Here is a 22,281-nt window from a genome sequence, read left to right as displayed (position 1 = left end):
TCTAATGTTAATTTAAAAAGCAATTTTTAATGACGTTTAACAATGCTATTTAGAAATGTATTTCAACAATGGTTGTCAAATAATCGAAATGATTCGTTTAGCAAATATTAAGATTTGCGTGCATTTTAAGTCAACAATGAAATTCTCTTATTATTGTAATTTATTCTATTCTATCTTACTCATTTGAGTTGTGTGAAATCAAATGCTGTGAATTCAAATAAGTTAACGTTATTTAATACAAGATTTAAAATGGCGAAAGGTGTGAAACAAATTTCGAATGATAAACGTGCTAAGCGCGTTAAGAAGGCAATTAAAATATTGCAAAAGGAGAAAAAATATACTATCCTTGGCTGTATTGGAGCAGGCTCTTTTGGACAAGTGTTCAGAATGAGAGAAGCCTTGAACAAATCTGAGCTGGCAGTAAAAATTGTGCCGTACGAGATGGTGTCAAAAGCCGAGTCTGAATTATGGAAAAATCTAAGACATCCCAACTTAGTCTCCTTGGTAGGCATGCACAAATTGAAGAGACAAAAAACTTTTGTCTTCTTGATGCCAGTATATCGAAGCACATTGCTTGATTCCATTCAAGACGCAGCCTTTCGAGAAAAGAAGGGAGCTTATAATATCGTGAAGTGTTGGCTGAAAGATGTGCTCCAAGGTTTGGACTATCTTCATTCTAACGGAGCTTGCCATCTTGATATTAAACTTGACAACGTACTCCTATCAGATGAAAATTCAGCACTCCTGTGCGATTTCACATTCTTGAGGGAGTCTAAAAAACCTCTCCACAAGTACGTATTTGGTTTTCAGTTATTATTTCATAAATGAAAGGATTTAGTTACTTCTGCTATCAAATGTAGTTTATATGGAATAGATGATTTTTGTGCTCTGGTAGCTTATGATTTTCTTTAAAAAAATTTATATATGTAAACACTGATTTGTGTATTACGACAAAAAAATTCTTTTTATTTTTAAAAAAAAATTTATTTTGTAAAAAACATTCTGATAAAACATACATAATTATTCATTTTAACTAGTAATGGGTACAAAGATCCTTAATATAAGCATTTGAAATTGAATGTTTAAAAAATAATCGTGTTAAGTTTATAAATAACAACATCTATCTTTTGAAGTAATTATTTTCTGAACTAAAGATTATAAATAATGCTATGTTTTAATTCAGGTTCATTATTTACAATTTAATGAATTGAGGTTGAATGAATACTGTTAAATGTCGTGGTAGGCAACTTAACTTAAAAATGAAATTTACTTAGCCAAAAATCAACGAAAAAATTTTATTTTGTGTTGTTGTTTTGGCGTTCTTAGTTTAAACTTTGATCAATAAGATCTAAATGACGTTGATTCGTTATTGCTATAAACTAGATCTTTAAGCAAGGGAAAGTTTGACAAGCGCTGCAGAGCTTTTGAAACAACCTAACATCATTCGTGTTGTATGAAATTTAATTGTAAAAAAGTTAAGACATTCAGGGTTAATTTCTTTGAATTTCTACTTAAGTTTAGTTTTAATACAATAATATAGCTATTTTACCACAATTTAGCACTGTAAATTTAAAACAATGCTTCTTATTTATTAACCAAAAACAAAACTTTTTGTTGCAGACAACATATAGGCGTGCCACTTGTATACCAACCCCCTGAAGTTGTCTTGTATAAAGAGAGAAAACACCTTGATGGAACTAGCATAGACATGTGGGCGTTCGGTTGTCTGGCTGTGGAACTACTTAGTTATTTCGCCATAACAAGAGCTGCACCTACGGACCAGAGAAAAGAAATGTATACGACAATACTTAACCGATTAGAGGTATAGTTTTATTTCATGCTGTATAATCTCACAGATCGTACGATTCAGTACCTAGTAGATCACCTATGCCGTGAGTGGGTGATAACTTTTATTAGTCTACGAAGAGTTAGAGAGAATGCGGTATTGGTCCTCGTTAAACTGTTCTATCATATAAACAGCTCGACTTCGCATGTGGGTCTACCAAAGCGGGAGAGTCATTCCCTACGCAGAAGATCAAAATTGGGATGTCATGTCTTTGGATGATACTTGCACCCAATTTACACGAGGACAAAAAAAGGTATCTGAAAGCAGTCTTTCGATGACGCAAGCCTGAAAAAAATTTTGTCAAATTTACACCATTTCTGATGTTAAGAGCACCAACTTGTAAGGAGTAGCGAAAAATAACCACGTGACACAAGGAGTTAATCATCTCGCTCTTGAATTTCGGACTGACTCGAAGTTTTCTTCACCAGGCAATGCTTGTCTGAAAGCAGTCTAGGACAATCTTAATTAAAAAAATCTGGTTTACGTTCGTCTGGTGACATCACGAGCATGATACCAGGCCTCGTGTAAATGGGAAGTTAGGGATGTTTCCCTGACAACAGCTCCAGTTGTGTTGTAAATTGAGTACTACTACTACTAATCATACAGTTTGAAATCAGTTTAATGCATTTCTTTTCAACGAACTTAATTTGAAATTACCAAACATTAACAGCTGCGTAGTTGAAACTTCCGAATTGAGACACCCACACACTTCATTTTCTTTGGTCATAAATCGCTTCAGTTTTAACCCTTTCGCGCTGAATGTCACAAATACGTGCCAGCATAAAACCGTATCAATCAGGGTAAAAAGATAAAACTGGTAATCAAAGTATTTCTTTAGCAGTTTATTTGTGGGCGGAGTTATAATTGTTTGATTTATTTAATTCACCATTACTTTGCTCAAAATAAAACTATTTAGTTACATTTTGAATTAACATTGATTATATACAGGGTGTCTCAGTTAAGCGTTTCAGAACTTCTAAGAGGGGTAGGGGGCATCCTGACGACTGGAAATCATATAGCAATGTGGGGTCGGAGATGCTTTCCTGAAGCGGTGACGTTAACAGAAGCACCATGAAGAAAAAAGACCGTAATTGAAAAATCGCTATAATAATACATTGAGAAAATTGTATGGTACATGGGCCAAAGTAAGTGTTCGAAGTTTCTACCACCGGCTACAATGTACACCTCACATCTCCAGCGCATGGACATTCGAACATTCTGCAATACTCCAGGCATATCTCGCAGGCAGCTACTGCGATTCTTGCAACCCGCATTATCAACAGGGGTGTCATAAACCAATGTTTTCATATGACTCCAGAAATCAAGACATGATAGGTCGGGTGACCGAGGAGGCCATATAATTTTTTCAATGTATTATTATAGCGATTTTTCACTTACGGTCTCTTTTCTTTATGGTGCTTCTGTGTACGTCACCGCTTCAGGAAAGCATTTCCGACCCCACATTGCTATATGATTTCGAGTCGTCAGGATGCCCCCTACCCCTCTTAGAAGTTCTGAAGCGCTTAACTGAGACACCCTGTATAACATTAAACTGACAATACTTAAAGTAAAAGCAAAGTAAGTCTGTCAAATTAGCAACGACTACATTTAAGTTACCGTTTTTTATTTAATTACAACTTGATTCAGATTTTGTACGAATGCATTTCTGAATCACTCGTCCCCAAGGGGTTAAGCAAGCTATTTTATTTGATTTGAATACCCACGTGCAAATTTTATTGTGATTAAATAACTCCTACATTGATTAAAAAATTTTTTTGGTTTGTAATTAAAGCAAAAACGTTTTCAAAATAGATATATTACATTTTTATTATTTTTTAATTTTTAAAACTAGTTTTTAATTATATTAATATTTGCTTTAACCATCTCTATACTTTAATTTAAGATTTGATGAGTTTCGAAAATTAATTTCAAATGTGCCAGCGATCACCGACATGATTTTTAACTCAATTAAATTCATTTTTGTTGCTTTCTGGTACAAATACTTATCTTTCACAAATACTATTAAAAAAAAATTCTTTCCTTTGAATCACTCGGCAAGGATGTGTAATGTAATGTGTGAATTTATGGGACAAATATAACAAGAATTTTATAGGACTTTAATAAATTTAGAACTAAACATAAATCGAATTTATAATAACTATAATTAATATCTAAATATGTACTAGCTATACTTTCTTCGCAGGAAAATAGCTTACTGTGGCCAATAATGACAAAAATCTTCAGTGCTGATGACTTGCTTGAGACAGATGTGAAACTTGCTCTCCATTTTATTAAAGAGTTTTTGAAATTTGACGCGTTGCACAGACTAAATGCTTCTAAAGCATTGATGCACGACTTTTTTCACCAAGATGATGACAGCATTCATAATAACGTAGATGCTAAACACACACCACCGACAAATAGCACTGCGCCTTCGCTCCACAGCGAGCATTTATCAGTAGATGAAGCTGCGATCTTAAAAAATATTGATGCAGAAAAGACAAAAACTCTTTCCGAAAGAAACAGGATGCAAGTGAATGAAACCCAAATGAGTGAGATTGTAATAGATAAATCTACGGATGAACAAAGTGTGCCAGGACCAGGAACGGAGATGATAACACTGATGTTGGATACTCTTTCCGTAAAGAGCATCAAGTTAGAGGATGAGTGCGGTATGAAACCAACTGACAGTGACGAATCAGACAAGGAACAAAACGTGACAAAAACTGAAGATAACACAAAGATTGATATGGAGAAAAACATTGACCTCATTTTGCTTAAAATGACTGAATTGACAGATGAAGTGAAATACCTCCATATCAAAATGGAGAATATGGAAAAGAGAATGGAGAATCTCATAAAGATAAATTCGGTTGATAAAAACATGAACGACGAAAGAATCGCAAAAACAGGCGAATCAGGGAATCTAAGAAATGAGATAAACGGAGAATCTATTGTTGATAAACCCATTGACAGTGTGAGGATAAACTCTGATGAAGTAGCGATTGCTCATAAAGGTAAGAACTCTTAAAACAAGTATAAACAAACACTTTTTCTTTAACCGATTTTGTTGACTTCGATACTTCAATTACTTAACAATTTTAAACGAACTTTTTTCCTTCGACCGTTTTCGTAAACTTCGAAAAACGTAAAGTTTAATCACTTTAGTATAAACAAAGAAATAATAAGCACACATACTCTTAACTACAAAGAAAATTTCGCGGCAACTTTTATTTTTGTTTAAACTTCATTTTTGTTACCAATAAATTAATTAAAATATATTTCCTCCATTATAAGATGTGTATAATTTAAAGGCTTAGATAAAAGTCTGGTAATCAATAAGTGATGTGCTAGTATGATTAATAATATCCATGCAAAACCATTTTATGCTTAAATAAAACTGTACCATCTACATTAAGTGTAAATTTAGGATTTCGATAATGTTTAAGAGTTAATTGTATTTCTACGCAGTTTATAAGGTGTCCCGTACTTTCTGCAATTAATTTAAATTTTTAAAAGGAAGGCAAAATAGTCTACTCATTGGGGATAGCAAATATTAATTTCATCGAGGATGAAACAAAAAGGCAATCGAAATCTAACAAATCCTTATTTAAAAAAGCGGGAAGTAAAACATCAAAACAAGATAAATAGTCCGTTTTTGAAACTGTGAAGTGTTTCTAATAATCATGGTATTACTCTTCACAATTTTAATAATCAAACGATCAATACGTTTACTTGTTTGGGTTTATTTTAGAAAAGGATAATAAAAACCCAATTTAAAATGTGTCATGACAAAACTTTCGTAATTGTCATAAATGGCTTAAGGGCCGCGATGGCTCAAGGGATAGACGCTTCACCTACCAATGAGGTAACCAAGTACGAATCCCAGCATAGACTGGTTGATACGAAATCTACCCCGTCTGACACCAAGCACAGTTCTAACGTGAAATATCTTTCATGGTAGATGAATCATGGGTTATTGTTCCCTTGCCGTCAGGCTTACCGCTAGAAGTTTTCTTCTCATTATAACGCAAATGCAGGTTAGTTTCATCAAATAGTCCTCAACGAGGGCTAGTTTGTACCAATGCTTCATCCAAATGTTCCCTGGGTTAGGTTCAAAACACATAATTGAACATTGATAGTCGTAAACTCAAAATTGGGTCGTCTTTTCGACGGCAGTTATGAAATAAAAATAAAATATCTATATAATTACTGATTTATTTTTGACAATATGCGTAAAACTTTTCTTTTTTTAACATAGAGATTACAGTTAAAAAGGAAAAAAAGAGAGGACGTGCTTTAAAGTGGGTGAGAACTGCTTATAGAAGCGTATTTAGTTTATTCAAGAAGAGAGGATCAAATTAATTACAAGTAAGTTCTTTATTTTATAATTTTCTTTAAAAAAAACTTGAAAAATTATGATACAAATATGTGACACTTAAAAATTATTGTACTGGGCTCAGAATATCACTTAAATGCCTAAGATGGGGTCATAGATATGATCGCAGACTATTGAATCGCGATAACTCATAAAACTAATTAAAAGATAAGCTATTAATATAATACTCATAATCCCTGTAGCGGAAACCCTCTAGCACGGGATTGAGTGCTGTATATCATTTTATAATCTGCAGATTTTTCATCCGAGTTATCTTTTAATTATTAAAAAAAAGCAAAGGGACAAATAGCAAAAAATTGCTGAAACTCCTTTTTAAAATATCTATAAATTTGTTTTTAAGAGAAATTAAAAAGGTGAATGTCGAGAACACCGCAAAGAACAAAAAGTAAAAAAAATTTATGTTGCTTGAATACAGATTTAACTGTATACGAATTTATTGATATTTCTTAGGTTCATTGTATTAAATACAACTTAAATTTAAAGAATGTAAAGTTGTTAAATATAAGGACATTACATTTACAAATTTTGCCACATGTATGTTAGATTAAGCTTAATATTTACTATCTGTAATATCTGTCTGACTGCAACGAGACAGCAGACAAACTTGGATTCATGAATATAGATCCACTATCTACAGTGGGATGACAATGATACATTGATATGAATAAGCATTTCAATATATGACAATGAACAATGACAAGACAATGAACATTTTTATACGATTTCATAGTTTAATTTTAACCAGGAGTTTTTAAAACTCATTTGAGGGAATACTAAATGTCCCCACTTTTCTGATACATGGGTAATGGGGGGAAAAGACGATAATACATTTCAGTTTATGATGCGATGCGTTAAAGTCATACGTTTTTAAATGTTATTTTCAAAGGAGCAGACAAGTATATTTGTTTGTATATAAACCTTTATGTTCCTAATAAACTTGTACATTTAGACAAAAAATATACTAAACTGAAAACATCATTTTGAAGAAGAAAAAAATTTGTTTTTCGAAAAGAACTAATTTGAGATTTGAAATCCCCACACCCGAGTTAAATGAGATCACGTAATTGTACAATTTCAACAAAAAATTTTCACCCCAGTGAAGGAACTGAAAAATTTATTTTTGTCAGAAAAATTACCATTCAATCTAAAATCTCGCTTTCTTCTTGTATTATCATTTGTTGTATGCATCTTTTGTTATAATCATTAAGACATAAAATACTTTTCTTCCAGATTATATTATTGACAGACTATTGCTTTGCATGACGGACAATTTATAGTCATTGCAAAAAGCGACTTTAAAGTGAAAATTATATTGGAAAAATAATAAAATGGTGAAGACTCTTGAAAAGTGTTTCGTTGACGGACTTAAATCCTGAACTGACGTTTGGAAATTATGAAATGATGCTGACTGAAAGGCTTACCATTTATTAATATACGACGGAATTTTTTTTTGCATGACTGACTAATGTTTTGCAAGACGGACTATTGTTTTGTAAGACGAACTATTGTTTTGTAAGACGGACTATTGTTTTGCATGACAGACAATTTTTTAGTCATTGCAAAAAAAAAAGACTTTTACAGTGAAAATTTACAATGGAAAAGTAATAAAATGGTGATGAATCTTGAAAAGTTTTTCAATGACGGACTTAAATCTTGAGTTTTCATTTGGAAATGATGATGACCGAAAAGTTTACCTTTCACTCATGTACGACGGACTACTGTTTTGCAGAACGAACTATTGTTTTGCAGGACGGACTTCTGTTTTGCATAAGACAGATTATTATTTTGTATGACAGACTATTGTTTTGCATAAAGGACTATTGTTTTGCATAACGGACTTTTGTTTTGCATTACGGACAATTTATAGTCATTGCAAAAAGCGACTTAAAAGTAAAAATTTACATTGGAAGAGTAATAAAATGATGATGACTCTGAAAAGTTTTCATTTTACATATGTATGACAGACTTATGTTTTGCATGATGGACAACTTGAATCAATCCAGAAAGATAATCAAATTTTCTTTCTTAAATTATATTTACTGCTATAATGTTATTCTTCATTGTCTAAAACTGTTATTTGGTAAATGTTTCAAAATTTATTTATTTTCCTTTTAAGGAAATAAAGAATTATTTTCATAATACCTTTTTGTCGTTAATTCATTAAAATACACGCAATTGTAAAGATTCTATTTAAATCTTTTTTTAATAAATTATCTTAATTGTCTTATAACACATTATCAAACTCTATACAAAATTATTTATGCATTTTTTATAATTAAAATTATTAATAACCGAAAACGTTTTGATTGGTAATGTATAATTAGTTTTATTAATGTTAAAAAATGTGTAATAAAACATCACTTTTCAAAAGGATTACCAAGGTATTTCCTTAAATTTCATTTTAAATTACAGAGCTTAGTGATTTACATAGGTTTTAATATGCAAAAAAGAAATTGTTTATGATGTTTTACAATATTTAAAAAAAGAATCTTTATTGCAGACTTCAATCTAAAGAAGGAATAGCATTTTAACCGCATATTACAAAATCTTTATCATATTAGTTTTAGAGAACTTATTTTCGGTGACTCATTCAAAATAAATATGACCTTGGACACGACTTCTCCATAACTATTGCTCGGAGGCTCATTGAAATTCTTAAAACTTTAATCTAGATAATAACTGTACCCTGCGCGTGTTGCAACGCATCCATTCTGAATTGTAATTAAAAGAAATTGCGTATATCTCAATTAACACCATTTTATGTTCACATATCAATTTTTCTGTCCAATGTTAGTGAAAAAAATTTGACTATTTCGCGTTTCGCTGTTACAGCTTCGAATTAATCAGATGGTATTTAGTGGAGGGCAATTCTAAATAATTTAATTAACTGATTATGTTGATGGAAAAAATTTTGTAATTCAGCAACAATTTCTCGTTTAGTGTTCCGAGCATCGAAATGTTAAATAATTTTCTCAAAAAATGAAATTTCTGTTAATATTAACGTATATTTATTACCACTAAACGGTTCTGCTATTATTGACAAGATCACTGTAGCTCCATATCTATGTGTAGACATTAGCTTCGTGAAATCATTAGTTAGGTTAGACCCATTATTTATTAATTAAAAGGAAGGTAAATCAAATATGACATATGAGGAAATTTCTGCTAGCATTAACGTGAATTTTCTGCTACTAAACGGTTCTTTTATTATTGGCATCATCAGTTAGCAAAATCATTCACAATATAATGACGCTCACTGTTCGAAACTAGTGTTTTGTCTTGTTACTACATATGAAAGTGTAAAGAGTTTTGCCATTCTGCAAAACTTCACAAGGATTGAGTGATAAGTTGCAATAATATTACATTCGTCTCTTCCAGTCCCATGTCTGCACTAGCCTCTTTCTCCCCTACATTGTATACTTGTAAATAAATAGTCCTTTGAAAATAAAATAAAAATTATTTTGGCTCTACAATAATTTTGTGAACCCTTTATAAGCTATTTATTTCTCTGGATATAAAAACTAAATAATACTAATTTGCTAAATTGAAAATATTAATTCAGGAATTGACAGTAAATTTTGAGGACAAATTTCTTTTGAAAAACGAAAAAAAAATTCAAAGAATTTCCAAATAGCTTTTTAAATCGGATTATGTATTTTGAAAATTGATCAATAATTTTTTAGTCACGAGTATGTTACATTTTCAATTTAGCTACCGATTTTTGAAGAGTTAGAGAGTTAAGAATCTTCTGAGTGTACGCTTGAGAATTAATGGAGGTAAATTTTATTTGAACGCACAAAATATACAACTAAAAACATATGTACATGCTTATCATTTACACGTCAGACATTAGGCACATTGTAGTGATTGAATTCCTAAATTTTCAACAAGGAGTACATGTCTTTAATAAATCACCACAATTGTTAAAGCAACTAGCACTTGTATCCACCATTTCCATAAATGAGAACGATGAGCTTCATTAGGACTTCTGTATTCATTGGGTCCTTGACAGTGTTCTTTATTGCGGCCGATGCAAGCAGCATAGGCCATAGCGTGTGCTATGTATTGCTGGTCATACACGCCAGTAAAAAGATGAGCCATGGGTCCTATAGCGTACACACCAACATCTTCGCCTCCGTGTGATGCTGAGGATCGTGGTACAGTTGCTTGCTGCAGATAGTCTTTATTTGCTGTGGGAGGCAAAAAGAAAGATGCATCATTTCAAGAAATCATTTTCAAGAATCATCGTTTTAATATTTCATTATTTTCAAGAATGTACTTACAAGAGAACACTTTCGAAAGTAATGGGGTTATTTATTGCTGCCTGTCTTGGGAAAAAATCAGCTATTGACTGGGAAAGATCAAAGAATTTCAGCAAATTTCTCAATTTTCATAAAGTGAAAAATTTCTTAAAATTTTCCCTGAATAATGAATTATTTGATAAAATTTTCCCTAAACTCTGCAAAGTGTTCTCTAGTTTGTGACAGTAATAGAAAATGAGACAATCCTGTCACTGTACAATGGAATATGAGTATCATAAATTGAAAAGAATAGTCACATTTGGGTATAGAGTGTATCCTAGTTATTCACCAAACTATAAAAGTAGTGTTAATTACCGGGATTAAACGATCTTCATTGATAACACACACTCCAGGTCCAAAATCTGGTCCATCGTAATGTAGAACTTTATTTATAATTTAACATTGTTATTCCTTAATATGAGATTTCTTTAAAAACTGAAAAATAAGATTTTTACTATGTGTGTAACATTGAACGAATTTTTAAAAAAATATTCTTATGCTTTTGATCTATGTTTTTATCTGGTCAAGTGCTTAGTTATTTAAAAGTTATTTGATTATCAAATCAAATAGTTTAGAATCAACTCTATAGAAACATGGTGAAAAATCGTACGCTACAAACAAAAATTTAATCAATTATAAACAAAGGTTATTTTGTTCGTTTATAATGGGACTTGATGGTTAATAACTATAAGAAAATTAAACATAAGTTGTCTGAATTAAACCTAAAATACTAATGTCGAATTTTACCTAGAAATTAATTCTTGCAACAAATCAGAATATTAATTTAAAGTTGAAATCAGTCTGGAACTTGTTTAATGCTATAAAACAAAAAAAAAGTTAAAACAGTACTCAAAGTTTTCGAGCTTTTTTAAAAATTATTACACAATGTTGATAAATATAGTTCCAATTAAAAAATACTCATATGGTGCACAAATTAAACTAAATAATTCATGACTATAATTATAAACTAACATTGAAATCGCTAAGTAATAATCGAAATAGATTAAAAAAGTCTTTGAGTGAATTTTAAGATCCACTTATATTAAAAGTGAAAAACATTTTCATTAAACCATTGATAAATTAAAAAAATAGATTTTAATAAATTAAAAATAGATTTTTTTTTTTGCTTATAAAAATAAATAACTTTCAAAAACATTCTGAATTTTTGAAAACGTATTAAAGAGGCTACACTTATGGTCTTGACAGAAAATTTTTCCAGGAGTTCTGTTGAACGTGATTTGGTACAATGAAAATGAACATACCTGTATTAACACCTGTTATATTTGACCTGCCTTTGTCTGTAATTTTGTATCCGGGACCAGAAGTGTACATCAGAGATGTATATGGCATACGATCCACGTTTGAAATCTCAGCTATTCCTAAATAAATAAATTCATACCATTCAATGATAAGGAATAAGCATAGATAGTATCCAATATATGCTTATTAGGACGAATATTATTATGAACATTTAATTAAGGATTTTGTATAATATGCTGCTGTTGTTGTTGTTAATTTACGTCGCACTAGAGCTGCACAATGGGCTATTGGCGACGGTCTGGGAAACATCCCGGAGGATGATCCGAAGACATTCCATCACAATTTTGATCCTCTGCGGAGGGGATGGCACCCCCGCTTCGGTAGCCCGACGACCTGCTTGTATAATATGCATTACTGAAAACATATCCTTATAATGTAAATTTATAAACTATATCGGGCTCTTGAAACTTAAGAAGAAGAAGACCTCTGATACACAGACACGTGACTTATGACTTTAGTTGCAGGTGATTGTTTACAAACAAGAAGGCGCGTTAAATTAGAGCTAAATTTCTCCACATAATCTAGAATGTTAATTAACGTCACGTTAAATAAGTACAACGCCGTTTCGCATATAGAATTTGTTAAAATATAATTCTTTCTTGTCTATTTCTTTTATTTAAACAAGATTTATTATTTGCATGTGTATTTTATGGTAACTATGTTTGTTTTTGTATTGTGTTTCTAGAAACCTCGGGCCATAATTAGTTTGTTTATATTCTAAACAGCTTGGTGCCTGTCTTTGTGTTAAGTAAGAAATAAATAGTGAAAGAATCAGGGAAACCTTTGTGAAAGTGAATGTGTCCCTTGAGAGAATTGATACTTGGCGGGTTAGACTTACTCAAAATAGAATAGAAAGAACAATTGCTAACAAAAGCAAATGTCTCGTGTAAACAGCCAATCAGGATCGATATGCGCGCACTGCGACGCTTGCTGGCATTCATTTGTAATTGTTTTTGAAAAATGATGTTATTACTGATGCAGTATATTGTAATTGTTTTTGAAGATAATGTGTATTACCATCACCACCTACATCAAAAATATTCCACACGGTTTTATATAAGTACTCTGCGCGGACTATTTAAAAAATGAACCAGTGGTGCGAATGAATCCAAATAAACATTCGTTCGTTGTTGTAGAACTGGGCATCTGAGGCCTAAATGGCCCTTTTATTTTAAAAGCAAATGAGAGAAATTTATCATATATATTTGAGAATTGAATCTGTAGTGGCTGACAAGTGAATAAGGCAAACAAATCATATTCATAAATTAGACAAATTTTTAGACTTATGTTTGATACCAATTTCTTATTTTAACTAGATTCTGTGTAAAATGATTCTTTCGTAATGCCCAGTAATTATGTAAATGATGATGATGAACTTGCTAGCCTTTCAAAGTTGTCTAATCGAACTAACTGTAGGGAGGCGTTGGTATTGCTGATGCAGTATATCGTGCTTATTTCCAAGAAACCAATTTATTTCTTGTAATATCTATTTTTATTAAAGTTCAGAATTGACGTTGATTCTGCTTAGAAGTTGACGTATTTTGCAATGCCATGTGAAATGTTAAAGGGTCCGGAGACCCCCTTCTAAAACAGTAAATGGACACTTACCAAATATATCAGTTCCAACAGGTGCGTATCCAGCGAAAACCATTCCTTGGGAATGGTCAGATGTTACTATAACCAGAGTGTCTTCTCTGGAAGTGTAGTCCAAGGCCACACGGACAGCATTCTCCAAGTCGAGAGCTTCAGAAACGGCTCTCACTGCCTTACCGCTGTGATGCCTCTTGTCTATAAGGCCTCCTTCCACAAGTAAGAAAAAACCTTTACTGTTTTTTGAGAGAATCTTTATTGCTTTCTTAGTCATTTCAGCTAAGGTAGGTTCGTCAAAGTCTGATTTCTGATCCGGCCTGTCTGTCACATCATACATGTGAGCGGGTTCAAAAAGTCCTGCAAACAAATATTGGAGAAAGGTTCTTAGTATGCGTAAACTCTTTTTAAAATTAAGATTATAACATAATTACGATGATTATTATTATTAAATCGAATATAGTTGTACATTATAAAGAATTGGCAAAATTTTCAAAGCTTAAAAGCACCGCAGTGTTATAAATAAAAATGTTTACAAATGTGCAAATCCCAGAAAAGGTGTCCTAATATGGGTTAAAACCAAGATGCATAGGAACCAATTAGAATCATAGATTTTAAAAATCAAATCCTTAAAATTTTTACCTACTATGAAAAATTAGTAATCCAAACAACAAACATTCCCAAATCAAAATTCTTGATAGTCCAATCAAAACATTTTGATGGTTTATGTTGGTTTCAGTGCGATTTATCCCTTATGATCCCGATTGGTTCCAGTCCAAAATCATTTGATGGTAATCATCGTCCACCATTTTCCATTATGAGTTCATGGTTTTTGATATGCAAACAAATTTCCATCATTCCGTGATCGAAGATGCTACTTTAATACTATGATGGTTAACCATCAAGAGAAGTTTGATTCTCATGGACCAACACGACCATGGTTATTTATAGACAATTCTAAGACGAAATGGAATATTAAAAAAACATAAATTATTCACTCCCATTTGACAAAAAATAATGTACTTCAATGCCGAAATTAATTCCCAAAGAAGAATTTTTTCAAACACCATCCATGAACTTAAAGCAGCCAATAAAAGCTTTTGTATTCACCCTATAGTCGTTTCACTTGCGTCTTCTATTGTTTTTGGTTGATTCTATTACACACAATACTATAGGAGTGAAGCATATTTGGGAACGCATATCAGTTTCACTGTATCATCACACTGCAACATACCTCAGTCATACCATGAGCCAGAACTTATTATTTTATTATCCTGAATTTCTTTTTTATTATTATTTACATAAAAAGTCTATCCCATTCGGATTTATGACTATTATGTTTAACTACTCAACCTTGTTATTTTGAGCACAACCCAGAGTATAATAGAACTTTTGAATCCAGCATTGGAGCAAAGCCACTCGTAGAGGACTTTTTGCTGGAACTAACAAACGATTGCATTGCATGGAAAAGAAAATCGCGAACACTCCCACGGTTAACCCAAAGTCAAAAGCATCCTAAATCATCATGTCTAACACTGGAGATATTTCACCTAGATCTAGATCTGTAATCGGTGCGATCCGAGAGCAATAATCGAATCTACCACCTACTAACAGTATAAGAACCCTCGGATCGTCTCATAAGGGTGGCGAGCTCTCTACCGCTTGAGCCAAGCCTGTGGTCTTAAAAACCTGTTCTTTTCTAACTGATTGTCTCCACTATGTATTGAAAAATCCACTTACACATTAATTTTGCCTACACTTAACATAAATATGTAAGAAAAATGCCATTTTGTTCCAATCATCTTGTGGTGAGCATTTTAAAGTGTGGACAAAATTCTACAAATTTCTATTTTTATTTCGAACCATTTTATAAAGTCTTTTGCAGAAAACAAAGAAGTTGGCAACCCAATGATTTAAATGCCTTATAAATGTAAATGACATACCTAGGAGGTAATCTATTTTTTTAGGATCCACTTTTTCAAATTCTTTTTTATTCCAAACATAGCGATGTTTCTGTTTATTTTGTTCCCTGAGTTTTTTCCAGTCCTCAATAAGCTGACGATGATCTCCCCTTTTGCCTCGTTTCTCGGGATATTCCGGATCAAACGTTGTGTTAGACATTAAACCTTCACGTCCACCACCTAATATCACCTGCAAATCCGGAAAAAAAGACATTCGTGAAAAAAATGACAGTTTTGAAAAGGCTTGTGAAAAAATAATACCTTTGAGTAAACGCTATCAGAGATCTCTTTGGTTTTTATAAAGGTAGTAAATTTACATTAATTCTGGTAAGAATTCGTTAAAAGATATAACTTTAACGTTTAGGGTTAACATCACTTTAACGTTTAGGGTTAGCGTTAAGAGGAAACTACTAACTTGCAAGTTTTTGCCCGGGTAGTTCTCAACCAGTTGTCGGGCAATGTCTTTGCACATTAGACGATCGCCTTCGTTTTTGATGTTGCTGTCGAATTCCCACCATCTATCAGGACTATGTGCATATAAAGGAGCTGGTGTTGCATGTGTCACTCGCATATTTGTAACCAAGCCAACAGATTTTCCTGAGAATGCAAAGTTTTGAAATGACATTGTTCAATATTTAAAAAACGTAATAATGGATTTAAATAAAAGTCAAACAAAACATGATTATCAATAAACTGTTTCAAGCTTGAATTTTAAAACTTGGAGTTTTTTATTTTTTAAAGTAAGCGATATATTTTCTTAAACTAGTTCAAATTGAAAGGGAGCAATGAAAAATGTTAATATAAATATCTCAGAGAAACATAAGAAATGTGAATCTGAAAGCTCAACTGTGAAAGATCTTTTCCTCGATTGCTGAGATTGGCATTTAAGTCTAGAATCACCATATTTCCAATCGCCTAATTCTCCCAATTTTTTTCGGTTACGGAATCCATAATAATAAATTTCTTTTGGCGGAACCCTGACTTTATAAATTACATTTATTAAGATAATTGTGAACGTTATTACCTATAGAAGACTATTTTTTTAAATGTTTAATTTGAGGAATGAAGATTTTTCATCCGTATATCATTAATAATATTAAATTAGGTTTTATGTTCGACAGTTAAATTTGCAGCCCTTGTGCTGTATCTAGTCTAGTTATAAATTCGTTGTCTTGGTGTACATGCATAAGCTAAGAAGTTAATACAATAAATTAAATGATAGTTTACCTCGAAATGAAAACTAAAAAGAACTGCTATAATCGTTGAAAATGGTAATTAGGGAAACATAATTCTTTAATAAAGAATTTAGTTATTTTATTGTAATTTGAAAAGCTTGATGGGAAATACTAAGGCAATGTTTAATAAATGCTTGCTCTTTTCTTTATTTGTTCAACATATTGTTATTATAAATATTATATATTTTTTAATAAATATTACGAGGTGCATCCAGAAAGTAAGTTTCCCTAATTTTTTTTAAAAAAAGAACTCACACTTTCAAGAACATATTTATTGGCTACAAATATAGCAATGTTCCAGCTATTTTTCAACATAAGCAACACCAGAATTGAGACACTTGTCGTATCGTGGGATCAACTATTGTGTATCCCTATGTCGTAGAACTCTGCCGCCTGTGAATGGAACCAGCGTGTGACAGACGTCTGCAGCTCTTCATCGTTGCCAAAACAATCACCGGAGGACAGGAATTTCTCGAGGTGCAAGGAAACGTGAAAATCGCTGGGAGCAATATCAGGGGTGTAGGGTGGATGATCAAACAACTCCCAGCCGAATTCCGTCAAAACAGCTGCTGTGCGTTTTGCCGTATGTGGACAAACATTGTCATGGAGGAGCGCAACACGGGCATCAAGCATTCCACGACTCTTGTTTTGAATGGCACGTCACAAAATCCGCAGTGTTTCACAGTAACGGTAGACGTCTGTCACAGGCTGGTACCATTCACCGGCGGCAGAATTCTACGACAGAGGGATACAAAAGTTAATCCCACGATACGACAAGTGTTTCAATTCTGATGGTGGCTATGTTGAAATATAGCTTAAACATTACTGTACTTGTTGCCAATAAATATGTTCCTGAAATTGTGAGTTCTTTTTTTTAAAAAATTCGGGAAACTTAATTTCTGGATGCTCCTCGTATTTCTATTTCATTGTCATTTTACTTGCAATAATTTCATAAAGGCTATGGAAAGATTAAATAAATTATGAATTACAGATTGAATCTTAATATATTCGGAGGTTTCATAACTCATCACTGATTATTAAAATACTAGCTTGCGGAAGTCCTTTAACTCCTCAACGGAACCCTTTGGTTCCTTGGAACACCATTTGGGAACTGCTCTTCAAGAGCAACATAGCTTTTCTGGATGCCATTCTTTCATTTTTCATGGGTGCCATAAATCAAAGAAAATCAGATTGAAAAACATAGCCTAACGCAAACGATAACGTTATCCAAGAAAATAACTTTAATTTACGAAAATATTTAGAATTTTAGGTTTAAAAAACTGTTTAAAACCACTATTCTTAAATACTAAGCACCAACAGATATATTTTAGATGTGCATACAGTGACTGAAGTACTGGGACTAAGATTCTTGTTAATAACGAAATGATTATTTTCAAGTTATATTTTTGTAATAGTGTTACAAAGAATTTGGTAATATCTAAATATGGTTTTCCGTTGAAAAATGGTTATGATATTAAATTTCGATTTAATTAAATGATATAATTACATAATCTTAATTTTAAATTAATAAAAATATTATTTAAATTAATAATAATGTGAATAATTAAATTAATAATAATGTAAATAATTAAATTAATAAAAATTATGATCTCTATAAAAATATTAGTCTTTCACTATTAGTTCTCACGAGCTGTAGAATTAATAGACCCCTGCTAATAATAGTACAATAATTTGAAAATACATATTTCTGTTATAATGTTTCAAGGGATTCAGTCATATTTAAATATGGCTTTTAATTGAGAAAATCGATGTCATATTAAATTTCGGTTTAATTGAATGATATAATGCATAATTAATTTTAAATTAATCGCACGATGAAAAAAATATAATCAGTGCCTTTGTTTTATCCTCCTGAAAAGGAAGTTACAGTATTTATAGCATTAAAAGATGTGCTAAAGATGTGTTATGATACCATGTGTTTTCGCCTTTGCAATTAATTAAGAGGAACGAAAAGAAGAAAAAAGAAAACCAAACAAGACATAATAAAAAAAATCCTCCCATCCTTTTCACAACTTACACAAAAAACTAAAATAACGATGCTCGTAAAATAAAGAAATAAATCCATAAAAAATAATGCGACACACAGATCATCATCAAGTGTTCCACTCAGTGAGGTCACCGAAATTAAAACCCGAACTGAAAAAAAACGAGTTGAACTCGTAAAGCTGATTTGACTGAAGGAGATGAGAAACACTGTCATGGTGCGCCGAATATAGTTTTTTAAGTCAACATGATGGTTTTTGCTTTAGATAGGTGTAAAAACTTAACGTCTTTTAAGATTTATGACACTTGTGAGGATTTCCTTTTCACTAGGGCATGGTCTCTGTAAAAACATGATAGATAAATAGCCGTTTTCTGCGAATAACAAGGCCGTTTGGTTCCTCATTTGGATGTTACGTCAGACTGCTGTAGCACTTTTAACGCTTCATTTGAGGTTGGAATCTTTTTTAACTAAATGTAAAAGGCACTTGAAAGCCACTTTCGTAAATTTTTTTTAAAACTATTATATACTTGAGATTCACTACTTTAGACTGCGATGCATCCTCAGTAACTACTACTCTTAGAATCTGTTTTAAAAGTGTTTAAACTGCGTTATTTAACTTAGCATAGCTTCGTATTTCAAAATATGTAAGATAGAAATCAACAATGCGCGCAGTTCTGATCCAAAAAAAATTTTTTTTTTAAATGATAGTTTTTTTTGTTGTATCCGTCGTTGAACAGCCGACCCAATTTTGGGTTTACTACTGATGTTCAACTCCGTAGCCTTGTAATTTTGAAACCAATCCAGAAGACAAGGGAACTCCAGGATCAAGTATTGGGTAAAATTTGCCTTCGTAGAGAACTTTTTGATGGAACTAACCCGCATTTGCGTTGCATGGAGAGGCAGACCACGAGAACCTCCCACGTTTAGCCTGGCGGCAAAGGGACTCTAACCCATGATCGGACTACCACTGAGGATACGTCACACAGTCAGCACAGTTGCACGTCAGCACAGTGGTCGGTGCAAGGCAGATGCGGAATTCGTATTGATCTGCCATTGCCGGGATCCAACCCCGGTTCTCCTCATTGGAAGGCGAACGCTCTATCCCCTGAGCCATCGTGGCTCCGGTAGTTTGTTTTAAAATAAAAATTGATAGCTCTAGTTTTCATTGCTGTAAAACAAACACAATTTCCAATTTCTTTAAATTTTTAACTTATAGTGACAGCCAAAATATTTCTATTTCCCATAAAACTAATTGAGGATTGGTATGATTCTCTGTTCACTTTTTCTTTAACACGTTCACGCCGGGAAAAGTGAAAATACTAGTACGGGAAAAGAGAAAATACTGGTAGAAGAACTATTTCAATATTAGATAATATTCAGTTGATCTATTCTCAACAATAACAATTCACTGTAAGGAAATTTATCACGGCGAAGAAGCAATTCAGTATAAAAATTGCATCCGTTAAAAAAATTGGTAGTTATGGATTTTTATTATTTCCGGAAAAAAACTAAAAAATGAAATTTATTGTTACCAGTTTTTACTCCGGTGCGCTGCCAAGATGAGACAATCTAACGTGACCCACCGGTGGGTCACTCCGACGTTTTTAGTCGCTTGAGGTATTGATTACCATGATACTCTGGTATTTCCGTAGTTTTAAAAAATATTCTTCTAGTGGTAGCGAAGGTATTGTGCTACTATTGTAATAGTTGAAAATTACAGCCCAGCACTACATCTATATGATTTAAACCCATATATTAAAGACCGGTTAAATATATTTGTATGTTGTGGTGATTAAAATGATTATAAGTAGACTTGATAAAGTAAAGACAAAAATATTGTATATAATTTGTTACCACTTTAAAAAATAAAATTGCAAAAGTGAGGAATATTGGTTGTTTAGCGAAATGCTCTACATTTCCGATATAAGTTTAATTATAAATATTCTAGTCTTAATATCTTTTTCGTATGTTCGTCCCTTTTAAAAAATATATTGCACACAAGTATTGGAAAGAAATAATAAAATCACAATTTTCTTTCAAACCTCATGCAATTATCAAATAATGCAAAATTTTTTCCAGTGTTGCTAACCACTACGCTTTTATCAATTTGTTTTATAGAGTGGTAAAACTGAAATTCTTAGACTATTTAGTAATTTTGCAAACATTTTAAAAGCTTTACCATGGAGGAGTTGGAATAAAGTGGTTTCTAATATTAACTTTTGAATCATTTACATGAAGTGTTGTGAAAAATAACTTTAAATCAAACTAATAAAATAAAGAATCATACATTCAGACCTAAAATTAGCTACCACTAGAAAAAAATTTCCAACAAAGCGTAGAGAGTAGACAGACTTTCCTTTCTGTAACTTTGTCTATAATTTAATATTTTTATTAAATAATGTATCGTGATGGGTTTTTACGCTAATTAATAATAATTACAAGACAGTTTGAAATCATGGAATAAATGTTTCAATAATATTTGTCAAATAACTAATAATTATTTCAAAGTAAAGTTTCCTTTAAGATTCGAATTTCCTTATCGCTTTAAATGTAATAAAAAGGTTAGAAGAAAAAAACGTTATTCTTAACTTTGTGTTATTTGAAAACCAATGTCATAATTAAATGTTATTTATAACACGTATACATAATTTTGTAATATGAGAAGTTTATTCCCTTTTCAATAACCATTTTTTCGCAATTTCTAAAAGCTTTCTTTAAATAAATTCAAAATGGTACCTTTTTAGTGATTAAAAAAATTTCATAAAATTATAAAAACGGCACATTAAATAAACTTAAACAAATTAGCAATTTAGATAAATTGTTATTAGTTTTTTCCCCATTTTAAAGAGAGATATTTCATTAATTTTTAAAAAAAATTTCTATAGTTTACTGTTTTATTTTACTTTATGTTCTACAAATTTTAATAATAATATTAGTAGTTAAATAATTAGTTGTCGCTAATAATAATTTGTATATGTAATCATAGTCATGATTTATTTTATACATAAAAAGATAAAACTTAATTTAATCATAAATGTACTTTCACTCTTTTCATAATTATCACATCATTGCAATATCGGAGATTAAATGCATTGGTCAGACATTTATATAAATGCCAACTATTATGTATAGCTTACAACAGTGATTCTCAACCACTGTGCCGTGGCACTTTTGTGTGCCGCCAAATTCTTAAAATGTGCCGCCAAATATTAGAAATGATACAATAAAAATTATAATGCTTTTTTTTTATTATAAGTAAAGTTTAAATTAAATAAAAATTTATATATATAAACATATATACTTTTTGTAATTTTTCCACACTTTAACCACGTGAACATCTTTGTCGGCGATTGTCTTGTCGTTGACAATAATAAAATAAGATGGAAGTGTTATATGACACACAATTTTAAAAAACTTTATAAGAGCTAATCACTAAAGTAAGCTATGCAATTAATAAACAAATTAACAATGGATAACTTACAAAAATTAAGATAACAATTAATAATTAGCAAAGGAACTAGTTAGCAAGAAATCACAAAAAAATAACAGTTACTGCAAAAAAAAACTAACAGTTAATTACTACAGAAAGCAAGCTAACAATTAATAACTAGCAAAAAATAAATAACT

At 31.6% G+C, this 22,281-nt stretch overlaps 2 protein-coding genes across 5 annotated transcripts in view; one reads left to right on the top strand and one right to left on the bottom strand.

Annotated features, from left to right (window-relative positions):
- Positions 1-249: 249 nt before the first annotated feature.
- On the top strand, positions 250-828 carry LOC107447590 (cyclin-dependent kinase-like 4). Its single transcript, XM_016062534.1, has one exon. The coding sequence runs from the start codon at positions 250-252 to the stop codon at positions 826-828; it is 579 nt and encodes a 192-aa protein (XP_015918020.1).
- A 9,184-nt stretch (positions 829-10,012) lies between these two features.
- Positions 10,013-22,281, bottom strand: part of LOC107447662 (alkaline phosphatase) — a 56,177-nt gene continuing 43,908 nt past the window's right edge. For all 4 annotated transcript variants that reach the window (XM_071186371.1, XM_071186373.1, XM_071186370.1 and 1 more), the window contains exons 5-9: positions 15,830-16,011; positions 15,397-15,604; positions 13,475-13,813; positions 11,809-11,925; positions 10,013-10,435 (exon numbers count right to left, since the gene is read on the bottom strand). In XM_071186371.1, the coding sequence (XP_071042472.1) occupies positions 10,149-10,435; positions 11,809-11,925; positions 13,475-13,813; positions 15,397-15,604; positions 15,830-16,011 (1,133 nt within the window). In that variant the 3' untranslated portion in view covers positions 10,013-10,148. The remainder of the gene's footprint in view (positions 10,436-11,808; positions 11,926-13,474; positions 13,814-15,396; positions 15,605-15,829; positions 16,012-22,281) is intronic.

The sequence above is a fragment of the Parasteatoda tepidariorum genome, chromosome 10 (assembly GCF_043381705.1).
Source record: "Parasteatoda tepidariorum isolate YZ-2023 chromosome 10, CAS_Ptep_4.0, whole genome shotgun sequence".
NCBI classification, from domain to species: Eukaryota; Metazoa; Arthropoda; class Arachnida; order Araneae; family Theridiidae; genus Parasteatoda; species Parasteatoda tepidariorum.
This window is presented reverse-complemented; position numbering and strand designations above follow the sequence as displayed.

What these genes read in the sequence shown, in the direction of transcription:
- LOC107447590 (XM_016062534.1), top strand. Translation starts at nt 250, where the DNA reads ATGGCGAAAGGTGTGAAACAAATTTCGAATGATAAACGTGCTAAGCGC.